The following is a 13,684-nucleotide window of genomic DNA, read 5'->3' as shown; positions in this document are numbered from 1 at the left end:
ATTGGTAAGTGTTTTTTTCGCATTAAATGTGGGTGGAAAGAAACGTAATATAGTTGCAAATGCATCTGCAGGTTATCCATACATCTCTGTGCCATGTCTGCTTTAGCACCCCTGGTAAATAGCATGTTAGCATTGATTAGCTAAGCAAGTTAGCATCGATCAGCTGGCAGTCAACATCAACAAAACTCACCTTTGTGATTTCTGTGACTTTATCGTTACAAATGCATCTGCAGGTTATCCATACATCTCTGTGCCATGTCTGCTTTAGCACCCTCGGTAAATAGCATGTTGGCGTCGATTAGCATAGCATGTTAGCATCGATTAGCTCGCAGTCACGCCGCAACCAAATATGTCTGATTAGCACATAAGTCAACAACATCAACAAAACTCACCTTTGTGATTTCGTTGACTATCGTTGCAAATGCATCTGCAGGTTATCCATACAACTCTGTGCCATGTCTGTCATCGCCGGTAAAATGTGGAGACACTTTGGTACATTCAATGGGGGTCTGGCGGCAGACACTTTCGCATCTTCGGTGCAACTTGAATCCCTCCCTGTTAGTGTTGTTACACCCTCCGACAACACACCGGCGAGGCATGATGTCACCAAGGTTCCAAAAAATTGTCGAAAAAACGGAAAATAACAGAGCTGAGACCCAATGTTTACAATGGGTTCAAAATGAAAAAGACGGCTGTATTACCTCGGTGGCGTCACATTCTGACGTCATCCCCTCCAGAGCGATAAACAGAAAGGCGTTTAATTCGCCAAAATTCACCCATTTAGAGTTCGGAAATCGGTTAAAAATATATATGGTATTTTTTCGGCACCATCAAGGTATATATTGACGCTTACATAGGTCTGCTGATAATGTTCCGCTTTAAAAACGTTGCGGAATGATGACTCATACGCGTGACATCACCTGTTGGAGGGGACATGTTAGCGTAGCACCAAACACGGCTAAAAGTCGTCTCTTTTCATCGTGCAATTACAAAGTATTTTGGACACCTGTGTTGCTGAATCTTTTGCAATTTGTTCATTTAATAATGGAGATTATAAAGAAGAATGCTGTTGGTGGAAAGCGGTGGATTGCAGCTGTCTTTAGCACCGAGACACAGCCGGTGTTTCTTTGTTTGTTTTTAACACAGAGCGGTCAAGCGAACATGTTTTCTCTACGTCAACCAGCATGTTTTTGGATGGGAAAATTGTGATATATATCTTACCGGAGAAATCATTGGATTATTCGTCGTTCTGCAGCAGCTGTGAGCTTGGCTCCTCGGCTTCTCTCTGAGACACAGTGTGTTCACCACAGCCATCCGACCTCGAGGTATGCCTTTACAATCTTTAAAACCTCACTAAAACACTATTAAAACAATAAGCAGATAAGGGATTTTCCAGAATTATCCTACTAAATGTGTCTAATTACATCTGAAACGCTCACACTGCCGTCGCCCGGAGCCGTCACATTTTTTTTTTTTTTTTGCCATTTTTTCTTCTAGTCCTTTACTTTCAATATCCTAATTCACACATCTTTCATCCTCGCTCAAATTAATGGGGAAATTGTCGCTTTCTCGGTCCAAATTGCTCTTACTGCTGGTGGCTCCCATTAAAAACAATGTGAATATGTGTGGAGTCCTACAACTCGTGACGTCACGCGCACATATTTCCGGTACAGGCAAGGCTTTTTTATTAGCGACCAAAAGTTGTGAACTTTATGGTGGATGTTCTCTACTAAATATGGCAAGATCGCGAAATGATGAAGTATGACACATAGAATGGACCTGCTATCCCCGTTTAAATAAGAAAATCTCATTGAAAATCTCTACTGAAATGAGATGTTCTTATTTAAACGGGGATAGCAGGTCCATTCTATGTGTCATACTTCATCATTTAATTTTGCGATATTGCCATATTTTTGCTGAAAGGATTTAGTAGAGAACATCGACGATAAAGTTCGCAACTTTTGGTCGCTAATAGAAAAGCCTTGCCTTTACCGGAAGTATGTGCGCGTGATGTCACGAGTTGCAGGGTTCCACACATATTCACATTGTTTTTAATGGGAGCCACCAGCAGTAAGAGCAATTCGGACCGAGAAAGCAACAATTTCCCCATTAATTTGAGTGAGGATGAAAGATTCTTGAATTAGGATATTGAAAGTGAAGGAATAGAAAGGAAAAAAAATAAAGCGACAGCTCCAGGCGACGGCAGTGTGAGCGTTTCAGATGCAATTAGACACATTTACTAGGATAATTCTGAAAGATCCCTTATCTGCTTATTGTTTTAATAGTGTTTTAGGTTTTAAAGATTGTAAAGGCATACCTCGAGTCTAAGAGAGAAGCCGAGGAGCCAAGCTCACAGCTGCTGCAGAACGACAAATAATCCACTGATGTCTTCGGTAAGATATATATCACCATTTTCCCATCCAAAAACATGCTGGTTGACGTAGAGAAAACATGTTCGCTTGACCGCTCTGCTTTCACAACAAACAAAGAAACACCGGCTGTGTCTCGGTGCTAAAGACAGCTGCAATCCACCGCTTTCCACCAACAGCATTCTTCTTTATAGTCTCCATTATTAATTGAACAAATTGCAAAAGATTCAGCAACACAGATGTCCAAAATTCTCAGTAATTATGCGATTAAAGCAGACAACTTTTAGCTGTGTGTGTGCGCAGCGCTAATATTTCCTGACAGTCCTTAACGTAACGCGTATACGTCATCATTCCGCAACATTTTCAACAAGAAACTCCCGGGAAATGTAAAATTGCAATTTAGTAAACTAAAAAGGCCGTATTGGCATGTGTTGCAATGTTAATATTTCATCATTGATATATAAACTATCAGACAACGTGGTGGCTAGTAGTGGCTTTCAGTAGGTCTTTAGGTCGGGGTCTGATCATGACTAGTCATAAATATCGACACCAACATCGCCCCCTTGTGGTGGAAAATTATAACAGTCATAACTTCCTTCCACATGCTCCAATCTTCCTGATTTGTTTTATGGTGGGTGAAGATCATTGTCATTCTACATCCTGTGCGCAAATTCAAAATGACATTTTTCATACTCAGCACATTTTCTAACAGAATCTTGTTAATATGCTCAATAAGGTTCTATTCAAATGTAATACAAGTAATACGTAAGACTTTATTTGCACACTTAAGGAGATAAGTTTCCAGGTGAAAAAGATGCCACCTCACTAAAAAGATTAATTGTTTATCAATTTATTTTCCATGAATTAATTTAGATCCAGAACACACATTGTTATATATCTTAATATATTATAATCATGACTATAATTGAATGTAAGTTTGTGTAAAATATTTTCACACAACAAAGTGTGAATACATGTTGTAAAGTGTGGGGTTGAGTTATAATTGATATAATACAATTAGGTATGGCAAATGCATTTTGTTTACTTGCCAACTATTCAAATTATATTTAATATACATATTTATATAATGTCATGTAATATGAATTCAACATGTCTTATGTTAACATAAGACTTTATTTGCTAACCAGTTCTACTTCTGAGTATTTATTTTCTTTTCTTATTGAACAATTAAACACACATAAACAATGTTTAGACACATTAAGGTACTTTCAATACAATATGAGTCAATGATTTTTCAATATTTTACTCAGCAATATAAAAAACATCACATTGAATCCAATCCTCTTACAAACAAAACCCGTTAAAGAAAGTAAAAGTAAAAATGAGAGACCATTCCAATAAGATTAAAATAAAATATATATAAATAAATGATACACTTAAATTATTTCAGTAAATATAATAAAGGCTTTTTCTATTTTGTACAATCTTCCAAGATTGAATTAATAAATTCAAATCATTAACACAATGTTAGAATTTGGATTTCACTTTAAGAAAGACACTTTTGTGTATGAGAGCAAATGTTTCACACTTTTTAAAAATTGATATAAATTCACGACACGATCGATCCACGCATGCGCGAAGAGTACGTCACTTCCTGGACTTACAATTTGTTTTATGTCAGAGTTCATGCCAGAGGTGGGACCAAGTCATTGTTTTGCAAGTCACAAGTAAGTCTCAAGTCTTTGCCCTCAACTCTCGAGTCAAGACAGGCAAGTCCCGAGTCAAGTCCAAAGTCAAGACTGGAAAGTCTCAAGTCAAGTCCCAAGTCCTGCATTTTGAGTTTCGAGTCCTTTCAAGTCATTTTAATCACAGACTAATACATTTACACAGATTATGTATGTTTTTAAAATGCTGTATTTATTTATTAAAACCAGGTGCATTTGAAATTGCAGGAAAAAAAATAGTGCTGACCTTGCAATTCATAATAACACTATTAACCAGTCATTTTAAACATTTAACTCATTGCTTTACAGAATAAACACATTTGGAAAAACAAGTTGAACTGTACTTATTTGTAAACAAAGTGTTAACATTGTATTTCCATGTCATATTGCATTGTAGCTAGTTAGTTCCACAGCAGTTTCTATCCTGTTCTTACCTTATGTCATTGATCTCATCTCATACTGTTTGTGTGTTGATGTGTGCGTACACATGAAAAACATAACAAATACATGAAAATAACAATGAACAATGTACTGTTTAGATTTCAGGGCCCTATGCAAAAGCAATCTGTACACATATTCTTAATATAGTGTACATTTTAACTGACCTTTATTTGACTATGTTTGTCTTTTTGTAGGTGGCTAAAATATGCGGGGCTGCTGACCACCGTATAACCTTACGTTACCGTTTGTGATACACTGACTAACGTGACGCTATGTGTAGGTACCTCATGCAACCCTGCTTGAAAAAAATCACTTTACAAAAAGTATGAATATGGTAGCAAACTGCAGTGGATGCAACAGATTGTCGTGTTTGCAATGACGTTATAACCAGAGACATCTTATAAGTAGACGCCGCATTGGCTGCTGTGACGCGAGCAATTTGGCCGCCATCTTGAAGTGGTGATGAGGAGCTGGCGAGCAGCTTAAACTGACAGTTGACAGGTAGAAAACAAAGATGCCGGGCGGTGTTCAGCGTTTTCCTGTTAATATTAGCGGACTGTTGAAAATAGGAATTGGGGGATTACTTTTCACAAGTAAGATTTAACATTAACGTACTATTGCCTTCCGCCTGATTGTAGCTGAGATAGGCACCAGTGCCCCCCGCTACCCAAAGGGAATAAGCAGTAGAAAATGGATGGATGGATGGTTGTATTTTGTGAAAAGAATATTACAACAGAGTTGTGAAGGAGCAAAGATCTTCAATATTTGTATGTGAAAATCACAAAGAAATCTTCTGGGGGAGGATGACGCCCCTACAGGTATTTGCTTTACAAACTTTCAGCCCCACCTAAAACAAAATTCACCAGTTGCCAATGATTATGATGCATTCTCATTTTAGGCAAAATATAAGACAATACTTTCTTAACAGTATGTAGGTAACCAGGAATAAGTTTTCAAGTAACAATATTCAAATACTAACACTGTTGGGTACAACAGAATTTAGTTTTATTCTGAATCCAGTCAAACAGATTGGTGGTTTTAGCTGATATAAAAACTTACAGGTTAAAGTTAAAGTAGCAATGATTGTCACACACACACTAGGTATGGTGAAATCTGTCTTCCGCATTTGACCCATCCCCTTGTTCACCCCCTGGGAGGTTAGGGGTGCAGTGGGCGCCCGGGAAACATTTTGGGCGATTTAACCCCCAATTCCAACCCTTGATGCTGAGTGCCAAGCAGGGAGGTAATGAGTCCCATTTTTATAGTCTTTGGTATGACTCGGCGTGTTAATATATGTTTATGTTGAAGTATTTGGCAGACGCATTTATCCAAAGTGACATACATAAAAAATACATACAAAACAATCACTGAAAACATGATCATTTAAGGGAAGAATATAATAGAATATCAATACAAAATGCCAAGGCAGAATAAACTCCCTGCTGCTGCAGCAACAGAGATAGTCTATAGGTCCGTAAGATACATAGATATCTAATGTATTCATACATTTTTTATGTATAATATATGCATGTATATACATATATACATGCATATGTTTTTTCCCCCTTCTCTGGGATTATTTTCCCAGTATTGATCTGGGACGTCTGGTCACTTATAGCATATACAAATATTCTGTTACTGTTAAGCAAACAATGAATAATAAAACACACCAAAACATGTGTCCTTTTATCATAGTTACACGTATGACGAAAATCAGTGGTTTTTAGTGAGGTAAGATTAATTAAATGCGCCGACTGTTCATTGCTCCTGACAAATTAATTGCACTGAGTGGAGCGGATCACCACTCCAAGATGGCGGCCGACTGTTCATTGCTCCTGCCAAATTAATTGCACTGAGTGAAGCGGATCACCACTCCAAGATGGCGGCCGCGCGTCTCGTCTCCTCAGCGCCAGTAGCAGAAGTGCTCTATACCGCGTCTACTTATAAGATGACTATGGTTATAACGTTAGCAGTGAGTTTACAGCCTCACTCATTTAACTACACAGCAAATAAAAGTCACATTACTCAGCCAATAAACTTTAGCTTACAATCAAAACTTACCCTTCTTTGTGCATCTTCAAATGTCGAACGAAATTGGAAGTTGTTGCGTCTACATATTCGAACTGCATGTTTTGCATACGGCAATTCGTTTTTTGTTGACCAAGTCGTAGTTTTTTATACCCGGACGAAACCAACGTTGGCATATTTTTTTTCTCAATGGCGCGTTGTTTAAGAATTATTCTTCCTTGGTTTTCCTGCAATTTGATTGGATGAGTGCTGTGGGAGCAAAACAACAGTACTAATGTGATTGGCTGTTGTACTGAGAGCATACAAGCTGACCTGCAATGTGATTGGATGTTGTACTGAGAGCATACAAGCTGACCTGCAATGTGATTGGCTGTTGTACTGAGAGCATACAAGCTGACCTGCAATGTGATTGGCTGTTGTACTGAGAGCATACAAGCTGACCTGCAATGTGATTGGATGAGTGCTGTGGGAGCAAAACAACAGTACTAATGTGATTGGCTGTTGTACTGAGAGCATACAAGCTGACCTGCAATGTGATTGGCTGTTGTACTGAGAGCATACAAGCTGACCTGCAATGTGATTGGCTGTTGTACTGAGAGCATACAAGCTGACCTGCAATGTGATTGGCTGTTGTACTGAGAGCATACAAGCTGACCTGCAATGTGATTGGATGTTGTACTGAGAGCATACAAGCTGACCTGCAATGTGATTGGCTGTTGTACTGAGAGCATACAAGCTGACCTGCAATGTGATTGGCTGTTGTACTGAGAGCATACAAGCTGACCTGCAATGTGATTGGCTGTTGTACTGAGAGCATACAAGCTGACCTGCAATGTGATTGGCTGTTGTACTGAGAGCATACAAGCTGACCTGCAATGTGATTGGATGAGTGCTGTGGGAGCAAAACAACAGTACTAATGTGATTGGCTGTTGTACTGAGAGCATACAAGCTGACCTGCAATGTGATTGGCTGTTGTACTGAGAGCATACAAGCTGACCTGCAATGTGATTGGCTGTTGTACTGAGAGCATACAAGCTGACCTGCAATGTGATTGGATGTTGTACTGAGAGCATACAAGCTGACCTGCAATGTGATTGGCTGTTGTACTGAGAGCATACAAGCTGACCTGCAATGTGATTGGCTGTTGTACTGAGAGCATACAAGCTGACCTGCAATGTGATTGGCTGTTGTACTGAGAGCATACAAGCTGACCTGCAATGTGATTGGCTGTTGTACTGAGAGCATACAAGCTGACCTGCAATGTGATTGGATGAGTGCTGTGGGAGCAAAACAACAGTACTAATGTGATTGGCTGTTGTACTGAGAGCATACAAGCTGACCTGCAATGTGATTGGCTGTTGTACTGAGAGCATACAAGCTGACCTGCAATGTGATTGGCTGTTGTACTGAGAGCATACAAGCTGACCTGCAATGTGATTGGATGTTGTACTGAGAGCATACAAGCTGACCTGCAATGTGATTGGCTGTTGTACTGAGAGCATACAAGCTGACCTGCAATGTGATTGGCTGTTGTACTGAGAGCATACAAGCTGACCTGCAATGTGATTGGCTGTTGTACTGAGAGCATACAAGCTGACGGGAACAACACGCAGACACACACAAGTACTAAATGAAAGATACGGAGCGCTCCTGAATAATTTTTTAATCTTTGGGTTTCGGGGAAAGTAGCAAGTCATGTCAAGTCAAAAGGCTCAAGTCCAAGTCAAGTCACAAGTCATTGATGTTAAAGTCTAAGTCGAGTTGCAAGTCTTTTTAAATGTGGTCAAGTCGAGTCTAAAGTCATCAAATTTATGACTCGAGTCGGACTCGAGTCCAATTCATGTGACTCGAGTCCACACCTCTGGTTCGTGCGACATCACGTTCTGTGATATTTGAATGTTTTATCAATGTTTTGTATGAACATAGATTATCTAGGAGTAAAAGGGAACCACAATAAAAACACGTGGAATCAGGCAGTAATATCGCTACAATTTCTAGCACTTTCACTCTTGTCATTGCAATAAATGTCGCACGGGGGCGCCACTGAACCCCAACATTAAAGCTTTGTTTGATATACTTTGAATTTATTTTTGAAAAACAAGACACTCGTTTATATCACATTGCTGTTCAAATAAATATTACAGGTTATAAAAGCATGGTAACAGAGACAGCAGGCAATATCTTATATAGAGCTACCTCTTCGTCCACTCGGCTGTGACGTCATTCCCAGCTTCCGGTGTAAACGGAAAGCAGTAGAACAGAGCAGTACTGCCTTGTAACGTCAAGTGTGCAGCACATGGACGGAGAAAGACAGTCTTATTATTTGTTATCCAGTTTGAAATATTTACCTCGTATAAAATACATATTTGATTCTTTCTTTAAGGATAAAGTAGTCTCGATGCGCTAGAAGCACTGTGCCGCTTCTCGTGCTATCTTTGCTTGTTAGTTAGCTTAGCTTGTTAGCTGCTAACAAAGAGACGCGGACGTTATCAACACATCGCTAAGTAGAGATCAAATGTGTGAGTAAAGTGTTGTGATTGTGTGAAAATGTGCGAAAGAACGATAGCAAAGTATGAGGAGGAACTTTGTCGTACAAAAGAGGAGAAGGAGCGACAACATCAACTACTGGACGCTGTTTTCAAGAAACATCAAGTTGTGTTACACAGAACAGGTTTGTTTACTTCTTACTCTCACATCTTTACTAACTTTACATTTCATTATTAACACTTCTTCAATAGGAAGATGCTTTGTCTTGTGGGGATGATGCAATGCTTTGATTTAGATCAGGGATCTCAAACACGCGGGCCAATTGCGGCCCGCGAGACGTTATTTTGCGGCCCGCACCTTAACATGAAAAAGTAATGTTGGTGCGGCCCGCGTGTTTTATATGAACGGCGCCCAACAGCGGTGTACTTGCATACTCTTGATTCTTCCGGGAGACTCCCAATTCTTCAGTGCCCCTCCTGAGGTAATCATTCTCCCGAATTTCATCCAAAATAACAATATTAAGGGGGCACCGTGGAGGAACTGCTTTTAACATCCTCTACAACCTGTACAAACCGCGTGCCAGCCCAGCCACATGCCGTATTTGGCTTCTGTAGACGCAGTAAACAACTGCAAGACATAGTTGATCAACAGCCATACAGGTCACACTGAGGGTGGCCGTATAAACAACTTTAACACTGTTACTAATGTGCACCATGGTGGAAAGGCGGACGAGACGGCAGGTTGTAGAGGACGCTAAAGACTGTGACATCGCGACACGCCCTTAATATTGTTGTCCGGGTTAAAACCGGGAGAATGCTTGCCCCAGGGGATTGTCAGGAGGGGCACTGATATTCGGGTGTTTCCCGGAGAGATCGCCACAGTTGGCAAGTATGTTACGAGGGCGGGAAAGCCATTCAAAGAAGGTGAATTCATTAAAAAGTGCATGTTGGATTTTTTAAGAAATGTTTTCTTGCAGCCCAGCCTCACCCGGTTTCTGCATCCAGTGGCCCCCAGGTAAATTGAGTTTGAGACCCCTGACTTAGATTCTTCATGAAAAGAGGACAGTTTGAGGTTGATGTTCCTCTCAGTTTGTAACAATGTGTGATTGATTGATTGAAGGAGTTATGAGAAGTTTGCATAGGAAAGGGTACACTTTCATCACGGTACACATTCACTGCTGCAAGAAAGCCTGAGATGCTTTCAGTTGAAATATATATTTGAACTCACACAGTACTATGTAGAAAGTAGCATTTAAAATACAAATATACTGCAAGAAAATACATGCAAATATAATTTCAAATAGATAAAAGGCTATGTTTATTCCCAGTTACGAGTAGCCGCAAGCAGTAATATGTTTCTTTTTGATAGGGACTTCCACATGTTGGTGGTATGGCAGGCAAACACATTAGAACCTTTTTTGGAGTGAGATCTAGGTTGAATGTGATTTGTACAACTACCTTTGGTGTTATAATGGTGAATATATTTTGAAGTATCTAGACAGGTAAATGGGTATTTTAGTGGTATGGTGTATCTTGTACACCAGACCAACTGCAAGAAGATGTACTCTGTCGGCCACCAAGAGCCTCCCCACGTTAAGGAAATGGTTGGCTGCAAGGTGAGCCCGAGATGGACGGTTAAGCAGAAGCCCAATCATTTTGTTTTGGGCTGTCTGGAGTTTGTTTTTCAGGGCTTTTAAGGCCTCACGGTACCAAACATGAACTCCGTAGTCAAAGTGGGGTTAAAGGCCTACTGAAATGAGATTTTCTTATTCAAACGGGGATAGCAGGTCCATTCTGTGTCATTAATATGAGCGAGGATGAAAGATTCGTGTTCGAGGATTCGAGGATATTGATAGCGACGGACTAGAAAAAAAAAAAAAAATCAAGTTAAAAAAAAAGGTTATTGCATTGGGACTGATTCAGATGTTTTTAGACACATTTACTAGGATAATTCTGGGAAATCCCTTATCTTTCTATTGTGTTGCTTGTGTTTTAGTGAGTTGAGTTTGAGTTTATTTGGAACATGCAAGCATACAACATGATACATCACACATACAACATGATACATCACACATGCATGCATACAACATGATACATCACACATACATGCATGCAACATGATACATCACACATACAACATGTTACATCACACATACAACATGATACATCACACATGCATGCATGCAACATGATACATCACACATACAACATGTTACATCACACATACAACATGATACATCACAATTTCCGGTTTCTCTTTTCAACATGTTGGAAAAGGAGTAGGAAGAAGCAGAGCTTATTTATTCCTACCCCTTTTCTTTACATAACAGTTGCTAAAACTTTTGTTCACTTCCTGTTCTCAATGTATTCACAATGTATACTCCATAAGTAATAAGTAATCACAATAAAAATAAATAAATAAATAATTGGTGAAGTAAGTTTTATTCCATACGATGAGATAAGTACGATTATTTTGAGAATAAATGGGTGAATAAAATCAGAATGTTTATTATCATGGTTCTTTTTCTTTCTACTTTGTAAACACTTTAGGTTTGAAGAGTTTCTTGAAGTGGATGATATTAGTACATTGTTTGATTGCTTTGCTTAATCCATTCCATCATTTAATTCTACATACTGATATACTGAAGGTCTTAAGTGTTGTACGTGCATACAAATGTTTGAAATTACATTTTGCTCTAAGATTATATTTCTCTTTTGTTGAGAAGAATCGTTGTATATTCTTGGGAAGCAGGTTATAGTTTGCTTTGTGTATAATTTTATCTGTTTGCAATTTCACTATGTGGTGGAATTTCAGTATCTTTGATTCAATAAATAAAGGGTTTGTATGTTCTCTATATCCAACATGATGTATTATTCTAACTGATCTTTTTTGTAATACTGTTAATGAATGAAGTGTACTTTTGTAATTATGTCCCCATATTTCTACACAGTAACTCAGATATGGTAACACTAGTGAGCAGTAGAGAATATAAACTGATTTTCGGTCCAGAACATATTTTGGCTTTATACATTATTGACGTATTTCTTGTTACTTTTATGTTGTATATTTTTTACATGAGATTTCCAGTTCAATTTATCATCAATCATTATACCTAGAAGTTTGGTTTCATTTACTCTTTCAATTTCTATTCCGTCTATTTGTATTTGTGTTTGACACTTCTTTTCTACTGTTACCAAATAGCATTATTTTAGTCTTACTGAGATTCAATGATAGTCTGTTTTTGTCAAACCATTTTTTTAATTTGTTCATTTCTTCTGTTATTATTTGTATTATCCTCTTTGTGTTCTCTCCTGAACAAAACGCTGTTGTTTCATCCGCAAATAATACTAACTTTAAATCTCTTGTAACTTTACAAACGTCATTTATATAGAGATTGAATAATTTAAGTCCCAGTATTGATCCCTGAGGTACACCACAGGATATATTTAGTGTTGTAGAAGTGTGTTCGCTTAGTTTCACGTATTGTTTCCTGTTCGTTAGATAACTTCTTTTCCAATTTAAGACTAACCCTCTGATGCCATATCGTTCCAGTTTTTTAATTAAAATATTGTGATTAATTGTGTCAAATGCTTTAGTTAGATCCATAAACACTGCTGCTGCACATTTTTTACTATCTATTGCATTGGTCATTTCTTCTGTGATTTCAATTAAAGCCATTGAAGTTGAAACATTAGCTTTGTATCCATATTGGTTCTCTTCGAGTATTCTATTTTTATTTATGAAACTCTCTAATCTTTTATTGAACAGTTTTTCAATGATTTTAGAAATTTGTGGAAGTAAAGAAACAGGTCTATAATTTGTAAATAGAGGTTTATCTCCAGTCTTATAAATTGGTGCAACTTTAGCTATTTTCATTTTGTTTGGAGATGTACCTGTTTGAAATGATAGGTTACTAATATACATTAATGGTCCTGAGATCTCATCAATAACCTTTTTTATCGTATCCATATCAATTCCGTTACAATCAGTTGAAGACTTTGATTTACATTTTTTCACGATTTTAACTATTTCCTCCTGTGTCACATTTCTGAGGAACATGGAGTTGGGATTTCGCTCTATGGTATCATTATAGTCCTCAATTGAAACTGGGTCTGGAATCCTTTCTTCCAATTTTGGTCCAATATTTACAAAGTAGTTATTAAAGCTTTCGACTACTTCCTTTATGTTGTCATTATGTTTATTTCCATCTAAGACATGGGTGTGAAACTCTGGCCCGCGGGCCAAACATTGGCCCACCGTTTAATTTCATTTGGCCCTTGAGGCAATATCAAATTAACATTAGAGCTGGCCCACCGGTAACACCACATTCACCGCTAATACTCATACTTGCCAACCCTCCCGATTTTCCCGGGAGACTCCCGAAGTTTAGTGCCCTTCTCGAAAATCTCTCTGGGCAACCATTTTCCTGATTTGCACCCGGACAACAATATTGGTAGCGTGCTTTAAAGGCGATGCCTTTAGCGTCCTCTACAACATGCCGTCATGTCCTCTTTTCCTCCATATAAACAGCGTGCTGGCCAAGTCACATAATATATGTGGCTTTCACACACACATACTTGGCCAACAGCCATACAGGTCACACTGAGGGTGGCCGTATAAACAACTTTAACACTGTTACAAATATGCGCCACACTGTGAACCCACACCAAACA

General features: G+C 38.6%; 1 protein-coding gene across 1 annotated transcript in view; it reads left to right on the top strand.

The window, feature by feature from the left end:
- The window catches only part of LOC133540240 (zinc finger protein 271-like), a 44,001-nt gene that overhangs the window by 18,751 nt on the left and 11,566 nt on the right, over positions 1-13,684 (top strand). The window contains exon 4 of the mRNA XM_061882830.1: positions 9,057-9,195. Within this exon, the coding sequence (XP_061738814.1) occupies positions 9,057-9,195 (139 nt within the window). The remainder of the gene's footprint in view (positions 1-9,056; positions 9,196-13,684) is intronic.

This window comes from Nerophis ophidion, linkage group LG21 (genome assembly GCF_033978795.1).
Source record: "Nerophis ophidion isolate RoL-2023_Sa linkage group LG21, RoL_Noph_v1.0, whole genome shotgun sequence".
In the NCBI taxonomy this organism is placed as follows: Eukaryota; Metazoa; Chordata; class Actinopteri; order Syngnathiformes; family Syngnathidae; genus Nerophis; species Nerophis ophidion.
This window is presented reverse-complemented; position numbering and strand designations above follow the sequence as displayed.